Genomic DNA, 15,378 nt, shown 5'->3' on the forward strand with positions numbered 1-15,378 from the left:
GAATCCACTTTGGACATCCAAATTCACTTCTCCAGTGAGCAAGCGAAGAAGAAAAAAGGATGGGCAGACGAGGGAGGCATAACAGCACAAGACCCCCTCCCAGGGTGCTGTTCTGAGGAGGAAATATTGCCTGAATCAGTCCTGTAATTAAATGCAATGAAGAAAGTAAAATGCTAAATGTATTAACTCCTAATCTAAATCTTCATCTGGCTTTCTTTGTGTGCCCCGACGTCTTATTATCTGGAACAGAATGTAGGGTCAGACTGTACAAGTCACATTTTACTGCCTCCTGCCTCTTTTAACTTTGATGAGACCAGAGCAATACATGTTTCAATGGGCAGATGAAACATAAATCATGTTCCTGGCAACTGATCGCAGGACATATGGGCAAGGCAAAAACATTTGAGAGAGCTTCCGCACAATAACACTAGCATGATCATCATATATGCCCTATGATTCATTGAGCTTATTTTGTCAGCAAGTGCTCTAATTACATTGCTAGGTTACAGCCGGATAGCATGCATAGGTTTTAAAAAACAAGTCACTAAAGCATGTTTAATGGAGTACAGGGAGCTGTTATTTCTGCATTATTATTTCTATTTAAAAGGAAGCAGGGCGGGAAAGGACACTTTTCAAGTAGAAGCAAAAATAAAGCTGAAGTTACTTTTAGTCTACAATAAATCTAACAATTCTAATACATTACCTGTATTTTCAGCCCCATTGAATATTAGTTGCACTTATTTATTCCATTTGTATTCTGCTATTTTACATGGAGTTCAGCATGGGGTTTGCCCCATTTATCCTTGTGCTAAGAAACAGTTTGCACTCAGTGAGCTTCCAGGTTGGACAAGGATTTGAAGTCAGGTCTTCCCAGTTCAGACCCACTACACCAGGAACCATTTTTTAACCCAAACATCCATATAGGGTCAAATAAATACCATATATCTGTAGAGTGGTAGCACTTCTGCGGAGCCTACCTTAGATCGGGCCATGACCTGGTAGTGCGCCCATTCCAACCCACCGGTTGAAGACCAGCGCACAACACCACCTGCCTTAACCATGCTGGCTGCCTGCGCGTGAATTTCATCCTTTAATAATGTATACTTTTTTTACCTTAAGCTTTATCCCCCAAATTAATATTTTTTATTATGCATACCGGTACTGCGAAAGTGAACCAGGTGGGTTCTAGAATATCTCAAGTTTGGCCCTTTCAGAGGGTGCACACTGCACATTCTGGCATTATTCACTGCACAAATTCAGTGAAAATATAGAAGATAAATAGCACCCTGGGCAAAGAGTGTATTTGGCATAATACATTGCTGGGTGCTGTAGCAAAGCATAGCACTCTAACATACTCTACTGCTCCTAGGCCTTCTCAACATGAAAAGGGCCCAGGGCTAACTCTCAATAATTCCTGTCTCAAGAGACAACAGTATGATTTTTAAGACAAGATAGGATAATCTGATTCTGCTACTTACTTTTTTTTACTTCAAGAAAGCACAACTAGCTCTTATTTTTCCTCTCTGTAGTGCTAAAAATGCATCAAGTTTGATCAATGTTTATTTAATTCATTGTCCGCAATACACAAAAAAATCCCTTATATTTGGGATTTAATAGTTGGTTTTAATATTGTGTTTTTAATGCTGTAGCTCTTCGGGTTAAGGGTAGGTGATTATTTTACAACAACAATTCAATGCAAGGCTTTTAATAAGGAGAAAAGGTGAAACGCAAATATGATTTTAAATATTTTTTCCCCATTTGAAGTCCTTGTTTTGAAAATGCTTGGTATTACAAATATTATGGCAACACTTTATTAAGCATGATTATTTTGAAAGAGGAAGGGGGTGAATAAGAAATATAATAATTTAGCCTCTGTTACCTCACTGCATGTATACCTTATCATGCATGTATACCAGTACAAAAGAATGCTGCATTTTTTTTAAAAAAAGAAACTAACCTTAAAAGTTCCTCTCCTGGATGTGAATATAACCCACATTCCAAGACTGGGTTTCCTAATTATGTTGTCATTATGAGCAGGAAGACTGAAAACGAGAATCTGATACAACTAGTTGCTACCATACCAGCCTGAAAAAGATGCACATACTGTAACTTCTTTTTAGTACACTTCTGTATTTAAAAAATGGTCTAATGAAATACACCACTATGCTTCTTAGTTTGAATATCATAAAACAGTGTCATTTTATTAACATACTTTAAATATATGAACGTGCTATCTCTAGACATGTGCAGAGCAGTAATGGAGGGGGGGAACCCCTATAATAATTTGAAATAATCTTACACTAGGTATACATTAGCGGCTTAAAAGGCAGCAAGGTCATTTCTCTCCCCCACAGACCACTGCCTTGCAAGTCGCATTCATATGCTGTTATAAGGTAAAGAACCCCTGGACAGTTAATTCCAGTCAAAGGCAACTATGGGGTTGCAGCTCTGATCTCGCTTTCAGGCCAAGTGAGCCGGCGTTTGTCCACAGGCAGTTTTCTGGGACATGTGGACCGCATGACTAAACCGCTACTGGCGCACAGAGGACCGTGACGAGTGCCAGAGCGCACAGAAATGCCGTTTACCTTCCCGCTGCAGAGGTACCTATTTATCTACTTGCACTGGTGTGCTTTCGAACTGCTAGGTTGGCAGGAGCTGGGACAGAGCAACGAGATCTCACCCTGTCGTGGGGATTCGAAACGCCGACCTTCCGATCAGCAAGCCCAAGAGGCTCAGTGGTTTGACCACAGCACCACCTACGTCCCCATGCTGCTATACACACTAGAGAGGGATGCAGCGAGGTCTTCACTCAATGCATGTTACCTGTTTGGATTCCCCACCACTGTAAAAGGTAAAGGGACCCCTGACCATTAGGTCAAGTCGTGGACGACTCTGGGGTTGTGGCGCTCATCTCACTCTATAGGCCGAGGGAGCCGGCGTACAGCTTCCAGGTCATGTGGCCAGCATGACTAAGCCGCTTCTAGCGAACCAAAGCAGCGCACGGAAATGCAGTTTACCTTCCCGCTGGAGCGGTACCTATTTATCTACTTGCACTTTGACGTGCTTTCGAACTGCTAGGTTTGCAGGAGCAGGGACCGAGCAACAGGAGCTCACCCCGTTGCAGGGATTAAAACCCCAACCTTCTGATTGGTAAGCCCTAGGCTCTGTGGTTTAGACCACAGCGCCACCCGCGTCCCTTCCCCACCACTGTAACTCCCCCCAAAACTCCTAATTTAGCTGCCACCCACACATGTGCAATGGCTGTCTCCAAAGTACACACTTCCACTTCCAGCTTCATTGCGAAGTGATCGTGGCTTAAATTTTCCTTTTGGATTGAAGCGGAGTTAAAGGGGAAATGCATCAAACGGCAGTATTTCTCAAGAAACTACAGGATAGTTCGGCATTGTTGTGAGGAATGTTGCGTCACGTATAAACGGATTCAAAAGCCAGCGGTGGGAGCACGCTGGAGCTGGATTAAGAGTTGGCATAGTGGTTAAAGTGTCAGACTAGAACCTGGGAGACCCAGGTTCAAATTCCCACTCAGCCATACAGCTCACTGGGGGCAACCTTAAGCCAGTCACTGTCTTCTCTCAGTGCAACAGAGATGTTGTGTGGATTAAGTGAGGAAGAGAACCACGTACACTACCTTGAGCTCCTTGGAGGAAAAAAGGTGGAACATAAATGCAGTAAATAAATAAAAAACGGTAATTTGAATGCACAGCCTTAGTCTGCATTACTAGTCAACAAAACCAAGCTCAACTGGAAACCAGATCCTCTTTCCAACTTCCCACATCATCTTCTATAGAATATCCTCAGCTATATAAAACAACCCTGGAGTAAGCCAGATAGTTCAAGGAGAGGTTATTGAGTAATAACCCTTTCACTGCAACATGTGCTGGCTACAGTGCAATAATGGCTGAATACACACGTGAGGACGAAGGCCTAACAAGCTTCAAGAGAGACTTTGGAAACAGTTTCAGTGTTAGTTCCCCCCCCCCCCCCGACTGCAGTATGGACAGTTAGGTGGGACAACCCCACAAGGGAGGAATGTTGCATGCTTGTTGATTCTATGGAGCAGTAAAGACCAAGTGGAAATTAGCAAACAGCTGTATTTAAAAAAAAAAAGATAATGGAAAAATAGCCACTTAATAACTTGTCACCTTTTTTGACAGTTCTTTGATCAGAACCAGTCATTTCTGTTACTATTCTGTCACTACAGATGAAAAAGATGTGTCCTTATTACAGTACTTCTATGCCTAAATATTCATATAGTGCTGGAGTTATTGTTCACACAGCCGGTACTCCAGTTAAGACTGAAAAGCAACTTATGCTGGAAAAAATATTATACTTCGGTTCAGTTATTGGTCAACCAAAAATAGTTTGTAACCGTAGAAAATAAAATGCAGAAAAAATATGTAACATCTCTACAGTCAGAGGTGTGTGACAACTACTGAAACCAGCAATTACTCGAGTGCATTCGACTGAGCAGTCTTCTACAACAATGAAAACACTGGTAGTGTTTTCTGTTTTGATGCAAATATGCACCTTCATCTGAATTCACCAAAAGGAGTTTTGCCCACATGTTTCTAGAATTGAGAAAAACAGCAGCACAAGTCACTCATAAGTTTTCAGTTTCCTATGTTAATTTGAGAAGTTGGGCTTCAGAAGCGTGGCAAAATCCAGTTCCCCATGTCAAATAATCCAACAAGCAACTTTCTACGGAGCTCAGTCACTACTGCACAGCAAATCCAGAGAGCGCCAGGTGAAAGTTATCTGACTTCACCTCTAAACAGAGACAGACCCCCTAGGCTTGAAAGGAACCCCTACAAAAAGCATACCAGCATACCGTGAGCAGGGCAACACTCCCAAGCAATCACAGTCTTCCAGCAATACTGCCTCCAATGCCAAAAGTGGCGAGATGTCTGGGGCATCTCTTACACACCTGAGACCTCAGATCCTCCGTGTGGAGCGGCAGGTAGAGGAGTTCGGCCTCCTGAGCAGGCCTTGGGATGTAAGGGGTCCCTCATGCCCCCCCCTGGGGAGGCTCTGGAGAAAGGGAGTTCCATGTGGCATACAGGTGCTCACTAGAAAAGGCAGAGGAACAGGCCACAGGATGCCACCATATTTCAAAGCCAAACGCCCAGGTGCTGCTCTGCTTCCAACAGGTGCCCACCCTTAAAGAATTGGTTCCGAGGCAATCGATCACACCCCCTCCCCACGACCTCTCTCACCTCCCAGGAAACATAACAAGCGGATAGAAAGAGGACCTATCCAAGTGACGCCAACACAAAAACCCCACACATATACTAAGTAAAAGTACATCAGCTTTGCCACACACACCCGTCTCCCCCCCCCCCCCAATTCTTTTCTTCCCAACCCGATAACACCAATGTCTCACGGAACTGATCTGCAAAAAAAACGCTAGCCGGAGAAAGAGGCAAATTTGCCTGTGCTTTTGTTAAACGAGGAAAATATCCAATCGTCATCATCATAATAATAAAGAGTCGGTTTCAAAACAGTAACCCCGAAGGGCAATTCCCACATCCTCTGCCCACCTGTAACGAGGGCGAACTCTGGGAGCGCAGGTGGGGCAAATATCCCCATAATTTGCCCTCCCTTCTGCGCGCCAGGGGGTGCCAGCAGCGGCAAGGGGGTCTGAGCGCCCGAGTTTCCCCGAATCTCTCCCCGACGGAGAAAGTGCCCGAACCCCAAATCCCGCTTTGCGCCCCCCTGGAACATGTTTGTGTCCCGTTCTCCCCCTTGCCCGGAAAAGGGCGAGAAGAAGCTAGGAAGCCTTTTCGGAACGCCCCTCTCTGCCTCCCCCCCCCAACCCAACCCACCACCGCGCAGCTTCGCCCCCTCGCCTCCGGGAAAGCGGAGAGCCCCAGCCATGCGCCCTTACCCGGGGCCCCAGCCAGAGCAGCAGCCACAGAGCGCCCAGGCGGAGGAGAAGCCCACTGGACGCCGCCACACGCTCCCGACGCGCCATGGCTCTCGACGCCGCTCCCGGGCCCCGGCGCAGCGCCCGCCCGGCTCGGCAGCCTCTCGGGCCGCCCCTGACTGCGGCGTGTCCGGCCTTCCTCCTCCGGAGGCGGAGTCTCGCCTCGCTCTGCCTTCCGCGTCAAAGGAGGAAGGGATGGAGAGGCGCACGGAGGGCCGGGCCGAGGCCGTCGGGGGTTGCCGGGGGACTGGAACCGGCTGGCACTCAGGAGGCGCCTCCAATCCAAAGCCGCGTGGATCTGCCCTGCGTGAGGAAACCCTCGGCTTTATGAAACGGGAGAGACCAGGAAAAGGAGGGCTGTCCTTCATTGGATTCCCCGCCTTTTCCCTGCTGGCAACATGCCTGGCAGGGTTGGAGACACACAGTGCGCGTGTGTGTTTCGCATAGATCATGCCCTTCGACTTGTTTCCCCGAGGGAAGTAAGAACGTCCCTAAGAACGTCCCATTCCATAATGTAATTTGGCTGTTTATACACCGATCAGCGGACTGGGTGGACCCTCCGGGAGCTTCCAACATATATAAAAAACATAATCAAAGATTAAACATGAACTTCCGTATACAGGATTGCCTTCAGACGGCTCCGGGGTCGGATAACTCCAGATTGGAAAGAGAAGTTGCTGAATTGCAACTCATTACCAAGCTTAAAACCATGGAGAGACCTGGTCTGAATAAAGACATTGGATTCTTATCTCATTATACATGATAAAGCTTTCTTTAGCCATCTCACCCCTTGCTTTTTCCTGCAAGACCAATTGCAGTCATTAACAGTCGTCAACAGGGTTACCACTCCTATCAGCCAATCACCCATTCCCACCACCCTTCTGAGTAGTACCCCTCCCCACCCTCTGACTATACATAAGGGTCTGGTGACTTCTGTTTCAGTGTATCTGAAGAAGTGTGCATGCACACGAAAGCTCATACCTATGACAAACTTAGTTGGTCTCTAAGGTGCTATTGGAAGGATTTTTAAATATTTTTTTAATCTGACATTTCTCCCATGAATATAGGGACGTCCTAAGGAAAAGCGAGACATTCCAGGATCAAATCAGAAACCGGGACGGCTTCTCTAAATCAGTGGCATCCCTGGAAAATAGGGACACTTGGAGGGTCTGATATATGTTTGAATGTGTGTAGATGTAGACCCGGGGTAAGCAACCTAAGGCCCTGGGGCTGGATGCAGCCCAATCGCTTTCTCAATTTGGCCTGCAGACGGCTGGGAATCAGCATGTTTTTACATGGGTAGAATGTGTGCTTTTATTCAAAATGCATCTGGGTTATTTGTGGAGCACAGGAATTAGTTCATTATATTTTTTTTTCAAAATGTAGCCTGGCCCACCACATGGTCTGAGGGATGGTGGACCAGTCCACGGCTGAAAAAGGTTGCTGACCCCTGATGTAGACATTTACACCTATTTTAATATGGTTTTCCCATTCTGGAACCAAATGATTTTCAAGGTCTCGTGCCATAGGCAGCCTTGCCATTTAGATGTGTTGCAGGGATGCCAACTTAAATATTAGGGACCCCCCCCCCCCAGGTAAGCCCTGCCCTGTATCATCAATCACATGATGCACGCACACCATTTGAATGGCAATATCTATTAACTTGGGGGGTCCGCCCCCTCAAATATTTTATTGGGGTGCCAAATGAGACCTTGGCCCATAGGAGTTGGCTCCCATGGATGTGTGCAAGAAATCCAAGCCACAAAGCGCCACCCCTCTAGTCCCACATACTGGATGTACCACCAGCCAGGTCCTCATTGCACACATTTCTTGGGTACCTGGGCAGGTTTGGAGTCACAAGATTTTTAGGCCTTCCTGAAATCAAAAGAAGTGGTGACGGATATAAACTGAACAAATAAGTAAATAAACCTGTGTCAGAGCTGTTCTACTTCAGCTTGCTGGGTTCCTACAAAACTAGGTTTTGGTTAAGTGTTCTGCAGCCTAGGCTTTTTCCTGACCACCTCATTTTCAGGAGACAGACCTGTCAAAAGTGGTTGGGTCAAGACATGTTAACCATCTCAGTGAGAAATAGGCCACAGGTTGGCAGGGCTGTTGTGCAGGACAAAATATCTACGTACAGTATTGTGGAATATGTTGGGGGGGGGGGGTATTTGACGTTATTGATGTCTCAGGGCTGCCAAAAATCTTGAATACAGTGTCAAAGACCCCTTAAGCATTTGATGATAATGATGCCTAATGGGAAATAATGGTACCCTAGCACATGCTGTTTGTGAATATGCAGGGACAGAGTAGGCTAAAAAGACCACCAGCTTTCCTGCTTGGAATATTTATGTTGGAACTGTTAATCACTTACCATATGGATCTTTCAGACTTTATATGATTTTACAGAAAGGTAAATGAACAGCAATAGAAGCAAAAGTGTGTAGCATTAAAACTCAACAGGACAGCAATCCTGCAAGTTCCAGAAAGAACCGTGCTTGACAAAATGGAAGGCCCAGTCCATGCTGCTAAAATGTCTAAAGGTCAGTGAGAGCAGGACAAAAGCTTGTCTTACTTCCCTGGCAATTTTAACCTGCAGACAAGTTAGTCCAATGAGAGATGTGTTTGTTTTGCATCTTGGCAGGCGGGTTTAGAGAGAAAAAGTCATCATGACCCCTCCGGTCCCTGGGTGAATTTCAGTTGTAATAAGAGGGAGAAACCATGGATTTCGATTAACTCTCCATCAGTTCTAAAGGTTCTTGTACAAACATAATGGAGATTAAAGGAGAGATTTGAGCTCTGTGAATGAATGAATGAATGAATGAATGCTGCTCAGCAAATGATTTTCCTGAGGGCTCCTAACTTGTATCTATATTTTTATGCTGTACTCATTAGCTCTTGTTAGATATTATTTGCTGATGTTATAATTAATAGGAGTTGCAGGGCAAATGGTGCTCTGTTCAAAATCAAATCTAATTCTGATTCAATTTTATGAGTGCCATGCCATCGCTTATATAGCCAGAAGAGAGACATCAACAGATGCGGATGCGGGGTCTTGGGATAACCCTCAGGTTTGCAGAAACACCAAAAATTTCTAGAAGAAAATGCCAAAGGGTGGAAGAGGAGCCCCTAAAATCCCCTCAACTCCCACCAGCCAACTTAGGGCCCCGTAAGTCTCTTTGTTCATTTTGGGCCCCTCAAGTCCCCTCAGCCCCTCCAGGCCCTTCAAGTCCTTTCAAAACTCCTCAACCCACCTTGTCCAATTTCAGTTCCTTTAGCCCACTTTAGCACAAAACGAGCACTAAACTTTGACACCTGTTTGAAGTCAATTGGACAAGGTTGGATTTGGGGGGGCATTTGTTGTGTCAGTTGGTTGGGGGGCAGCACAAAATGCAGGGTTCACAGCACAAAACAGCACTAAAACTTTGGCATCAGTTTTGGGGGGATCCAGAATTTTGGGGCCAGATGATAATGAAGCTTAAACAATCTGCAGTTGGGAGACTAGCACTGTGATTGCGATGGAAATCAAGTGAGGGAAGAACAGTGGTACATTGGTTTAAGAACAGCTTAGTTTATGAACAACTTGGGTTAAGAACGCTGCAAACCCGTAAGTAGGTGTTTTGGTTTGTGAACTTTGCCTTGGAAGCAGAATATGTTCCGCTTCCTGATGAGTGGTAAATTGAGTCCCCTGCTGCTATGGGAAAGCACGCCTTAGTTTAAGAACACTTTGGCTTAAGAACGGACTTCCGGAACAGATGAAGTTCGTAAACCAAGGTAGCACTGTAACCACAAACCAGGTTTTAAAGGAGGAAACCACTGGAAAGCAAGGGTTTGAATGTGACATTAGCAAATTGCTTGCTGTGGAACCACTCCAAGTCATTACAGCAAGTGAAAGCAATTGCTCCGGTTCCACTGAAATTTAGCAAAACTGCCTAAAATGTGATCAGGACAAAAACATGTTGAGGGTTGTGTCCAAGGGCCAGTAAACAATAAAAATGAAACTGCACAAGCAGAGCCAAACAGAGTTCCTGAAGCAATCTCAGCCTCTTATTTCCTTGCCATTATTTTTTATATTTTAAATGTTAATGGAACTCTTGATTTAGCAAGTTCCCTGTACCTTGATGGAATACTACTTTGGTGTTGTCTTCCCAAAAGGATCTGCAATAAAGATTAAATAAATAAAGCATCTTGTACTCGTTTGATTATTATTTTTCTAGTGGACTTAAACATACAGTACTTATTTCCCTTAGAAGCTCAACTCCCGCAAGGGATGTTTTTTTAGGTGGAAACGAGGAATACTCTCTTCCTAACTCCACCTACCCGTTTTTAAAACGAGCAATTAGTGTCCTCTAGCGGGTAGAAGCATTTGCTGGAGGCAAGTGAAATAAAATAAAACTGGAGCCGCGATCAAAAAGCAGCCATGGCAACAACGCCTTTCAAAACTTGCGCAAATTACCCCAACTCCACTCCATGTTTAGTTAACGGCTTCGGAGAACCACAGCAATGTAGTTTCTCTATTAAAAACAACAACAAAACAAATGGGGTGCAAATAAATAAAAAGCCATTTAAAAAAATTTAAAAAACCAAGCAGGAAATGACGGACGTGGGAAAACGGAAAGATATACTGCTTATTTCTTTGGGTCGTGCGCCTAACTCGGCAGCGTCCTGATCCATTACTCAAGAGTAAATTACAGGGTTTACAGGTAAGCGTGCACAGCACCGCCTGCAGTCGATCTGTTTTAGGCTGCAAGGCTTCAAGCGGCCGTAAGCAATAAGCGGCCCCAATCCCGGCGCCCCCAAGAGGCAGAACAAAACGCTTTGCGCATTAGCGATGTACTTCAACCTCGCCACATCCTAGTACATCCCACGCGGCTTCTGACGGAAAGGGGCGGGTTTCGATACGTCACAATGGGCATAAATAGAGCTGGAGAAAGCGGCTCCGGCCTTTTCGCTGCAAGGACGGGAAGCTGGTGAAGGTGAGTGCGGCTTATCCTTATTCTGAGAAGGGGTTAACGCGGGGAGGGGAAAGAAACGAGAACCCTGCGTGGTTGGAGGAAGCAAAGAGCGGTCTCGGGAAGCCTCATTTCCTCTGGGCCGGTTGCTGCTTTATGGCGATCCGCGGGGCTTTACTCCCCGGTAAAATGAAAATGAAAAATTGCGGAGCATCAGCACCGCGCGTCACCCGCAGGACCACGAAAGCAGGACGGAATAATGTCCGATACAGTGCGGATTACAGGGTTTTAGCGCACGCAAAAAGTCCGTATATTTAATTGGGAATAACGATTGCTGTGGATTTTCTCCTGCTCGCAGCCGCCAGTGCGTTTTGGAACTTTGTTCCAAAAGAGCACGTGGTATCACGGCGAAAAAGGGCAGGGAAATGTTTTGCGTACGTTTGAGCAGGGCCTAGTGGCTAAAAGTGGAAGGACATCCAACGTGCAGGGGGACCTTAAGAATATATGATACCGAGTTATACAACTCTGCGCCCCCGTTTGGCTGGTGTATAGACCACGTTAGTGTACATTTTGCAAAATGATTCCACACTTTAACCAAGTGCTTAACATGGTGGCTTAAAAGTATATCTCCCCCCATGCTCTCAGTTTCCTTTATATAGTCGATGCTCAGCTCAGACTGGCCGAGTATAGCTGGAGGGGGTTATACTCATAGCAGAACATCTACTGTCAAGGGTGGAACTGGTAGTGGACTTTTGACTTTTCCAAAAATAAACGTGTGTGTGCTTTTGGAGTCTAGGCCAGGCACCCCCAAACTTCGGCCCTCCAGATGTTTTGGACTACAATTCCCATCATCCCTGACCACTGGTTCTCTTAGCTAGGGATCATGGGAGTTGTAGGCCAAAAATCTGGAGGGCCGCAGCTTGGGGATGCCTGCTCTAGGCAGTCCTAAATCCTCTGAAATGCAGCTGGGTTTCTTCTTCTTATCTTTAACTGGAGCAAGTAGCCATTTAGAAAGGGAACACTCCTGACTGGCTAATGCTGGCTGCTGTGATGATTCATTTTTGGCGTGTTAGACTGCTGATGCAGATGACGAGATGTAGAATCTGAGCCTCCAGCATAAAATTACAGAAGGCACCTGGCCCCATTAAGATGCATTCACAAGTGGGGGACAGAACAATGCTCCACAGCTTTATTATTTTTGCTTATTCCCACAAGCAAATATATTCATTAGTGCTTACCAGTTGTAACTGCTAAGAGAATGGCAATGGCAGTGACTGGACTTTTATCTTTGCTCTTGTTTGTTTATGCTTGCAGTATTACGAAAAACCATTCTTGTTTTAAAAGAAGTTATGATCAAAGATTAAATCTCCTTTCAGCCATAGTTAAGAGAAATACATTCCTTACGGAATGACTGGCTTGGCTGTGATAATTATCTTGCAGCAATCTGGCTGGTACTATTTGCTCCATACCTGTGCGCTGTTGCAAAAGGAGAGCAGGCATGCAAGCTGTGTGTGCTGCACAGGAACAAAATTGCTCCCTGTTGTCATTCCTCGGTTTAAACTCTGTGCCTTTCTTCTTTGCAGGCTAGTGTCTTCCTAACCACATGAAGAAGCCGTTGCTCTTCGACTAAAGCTGCTGTGGGGATGCACTATATTAAAATAAAATAATAAAATAAAAAACTATTGTGTGCCTTTTTTGTCTGTTGACTTTGAAGCACTGCCTTTGAACTGGTGCATGGCCCATTCCATGGCCTCACTGGCTACGCTACAGTGCAAAAGTAAAGGACTTGCTTATAACTGGTGCTGCTCAGCTGAAATCTGAGTGATTCTTTTAAGGGCAAGTTACATTTCATCTGATGATTAAATGCTACAATCCGGAACTGCATCAAGGGTTGCAAATACCGTAGACGGTTGGCATTGTACACCAGAACTTACCGGGTTTCAGCTTGCCTTTGGTTTATTTGACCTGAATATTATACCCCTGGAGTCCACTGCTGCCTCTTTTGAATAGTGTCATTTTTGTTTTATGTGACACAAACCCCAACAAAAATGTTTCTGGGAAGGTTAGAGGCTTCCGTTTGGGCAGAGGCTTAGGACAATACCTGTCCAGACTAACAACACATAATTTGTGTAATAAGTTCTCATACTATCGCTTTCAGGAGCCTACAGCGGAGGTTTAAAAATTAACTACGTTTCCTGAAAGATGCAGTTTGTTTGGCATGAATAACATTTTTTTTAAAATGCCTAAAGCTAGCTGAAAGTACCCAAAGGCCAAGTTTGCCTACTGGATTTTTACTAGATCTGCCAACCACGCAAACGGAGGCTGTACTTTGTATAGTGCAGTGGTGGCAAACCTTTTAGAGCCCAAACTGCAACCCAAAAGTTGCAACACTGGAATTTAACCCATGTATCTCATATTTTCCTGTGTGCTTCACATTTCTTCTTTATGACTGCTGTTGTAATAAATAATCCTTCATGAAAGTTATTGTGTTACAATCTTCATTAAATTATGTTTCCATTGATATATAATTTTAGGGTATAACTCGGTGCTTTTTTCCTTAGAAAATGTTTAGGGGTACTCGTTTTGACTTGAGAAAATCACCGGGGGGGGGGGGGAATAAATAAATACAGTTAAAATTGGGGAAATTGCAGTCATATCTCAGTTTTTGAACAGCTTAGTTCTTGAATTACTTGGAACCTCAACACTTCAAACCCAGAAATGAGTGTTCTGGTTTTGGAACACTTTTTGGAAGCCAAATTTCTGAGTATAACTTCCGTTTTGAGTGCCACACTTCCCTTTTCCTAGTGAGGAAATGCAGGCCAGACAGCACAACAGTAACCACCCCCTCCTCCAGCACTGAGTGAGGGAAGGCTGGGCCAGGGCAGCAAGCAAGCAGGCAAGACTGCTCCTGCTTGCAGGCAAGTAGTAAGATCAGGCTGCTCTGCTAGGCAAAGTTTCTGCTTGCACAGGAACAGGAGCTAGATCAAGGCCGCTCAGCTGGGGAGGTACAGGCTCCGTCACACTTTCCATTGGGGTTCCATTGCAATCCCCTCAAGGGAGAGGTTTAAAGCAGCCCCCACCACTGCATCAGATCCCCTGCAACCCCGTGAAGGCAGCCAGGCTGCATAGTTGCTGAGGTCCTGGAAGGCGGAGGCAGCCCGGAAGCTGCATCTGAGAGCCCCTGCACCAACTAACTGAAGGCAGCCAGGCGCTCCTCAGTTGAGCTGCCCGCTCCTACTTGCGTGCGGGGTCTCTCAGCCCGAAGCCTCCACTCCACTTCTGAGAGATCCCTGCCTCCATTCCTGCTTGGCATGCAAGCCCTCCACCCCCAGCACGGAAGCAGGCTGACTGTACGCATGCTCTGAGCCTCTGGCACGCGTGCCATAGGTTTGCCACCACTGGTATAGTATGTCAACTGTGTTGAGTCACAGGTGACAGTGCTGCTACAGAACAAATATCCATGAGGATTCCTCACTGCCCTACAGTAGTAGGCTGTAACTATTACTGCTATGTCAAGGGTTGGCAGTGCTATTCGAAGTGATCCTTCAGCAAGCATCTTTGATCCCCAGGCCTCTGGGCTGAGTTGCTCAGGGGGCACCTACTGCTATAGTGCAATGCCAGACACATCTTACTAGAACTGCCAAACTAACTGTTGCTTCCTGGGGAAAATGCCATTGCAAATATATTACATTTGGAGGCTGTTAAGTGCCTGCACTGCTGCCAACAATAGTAGCACTGATCAGTAGATTCTAGGGACAACCAACCGCTTGGCATGAAGCTTTTTTTTTCCTTTTTCTTTTTTACTTCCAAAGTACACATACCTCTGTACACACTGCAGGTTGGAGAGTGCTCTGTACGTAGGGGAGTATGGCATATAAATACAAAAAATCTGGAAAAATCCCTGGATGCAGCTCTTCCATAATATGCTAGGACCGAGGACTGTAGACTAGAACGCAGGACTGAACGGGATGGTATCCTAGAAGAGGGTAAGAACAAGGGCACGTATTCTCAGAATGAATTAAGTATTAAGGAATTACATAGGCATACACGGGGGGACGCGGGTGGCGCTGTGGTCTAAACCACAGAGCCTAGGGCTTGCCGATCAGGAGGTCGGTGGTTCAAATCCCTGCGACAGGGTGAGCTCCTGTTGCTCAGTCCCGGCTCCTGCCCACCTAGCAGTTTGAAAGCACATCAAGTGCAAGTAGATAAATAGGTACCGCTCTGGTGGGAAGGTAAACGGCGTTTCCGTGCACTGCTCTGGTTCGCCAGAAGCAGCTTAGTCATGCTGGCCACATGACCCGGAAGCTGTCTGCGGACAAATGCTGGCTCCCTTGGCCTGTAGAGCGAGATGAGCGGCGCAACCCCAGAGTCGTCCGCAACTGGACCTAACGGTTACCTTTACACATGCGTAAATACGCTATTGAAAAATCTAAGCAAATGACATTTTAAAATATCTCCAGAGATTGAAGACTGCCAGTAGAAACC

At 45.7% G+C, this 15,378-nt stretch overlaps 1 protein-coding gene, 1 long non-coding RNA gene and 2 other non-coding genes across 4 annotated transcripts in view; 3 read left to right on the forward strand and 1 right to left on the reverse strand.

Moving 5' to 3' along the window:
- The window catches only part of ERN1 (endoplasmic reticulum to nucleus signaling 1), a 62,509-nt gene extending 56,264 nt beyond the window's left edge, over positions 1-6,245 (reverse strand). The window contains exon 1 of the mRNA XM_035103961.3: positions 5,903-6,245. Within this exon, the coding sequence (XP_034959852.2) occupies positions 5,903-5,989 (87 nt within the window). The 5' untranslated portion in view covers positions 5,990-6,245. The remainder of the gene's footprint in view (positions 1-5,902) is intronic.
- A 4,640-nt stretch (positions 6,246-10,885) lies between these two features.
- LOC148686756 (uncharacterized) lies at positions 10,886-13,421 on the forward strand. Its single transcript, XR_015948368.1, has 2 exons — positions 10,886-10,917; positions 12,477-13,421. It is a non-coding gene; the product is annotated as an uncharacterized LOC148686756 (long non-coding RNA).
- LOC118081639 (small nucleolar RNA SNORD104) lies at positions 11,938-12,002 on the forward strand. The gene has a single exon (XR_004692106.1). It is a non-coding gene; the product is annotated as a small nucleolar RNA SNORD104 (small nucleolar RNA).
- LOC118081640 (small nucleolar RNA SNORA50) lies at positions 12,605-12,742 on the forward strand. The gene has a single exon (XR_004692107.1). It is a non-coding gene; the product is annotated as a small nucleolar RNA SNORA50 (small nucleolar RNA).
- Positions 13,422-15,378: the final 1,957 nt, after the last annotated feature.

The sequence above is a fragment of the Zootoca vivipara genome, chromosome 2 (assembly GCF_965207765.1).
Source record: "Zootoca vivipara chromosome 2, rZooViv2.hap1.1, whole genome shotgun sequence".
Taxonomy (NCBI): Eukaryota; Metazoa; Chordata; class Lepidosauria; order Squamata; family Lacertidae; genus Zootoca; species Zootoca vivipara.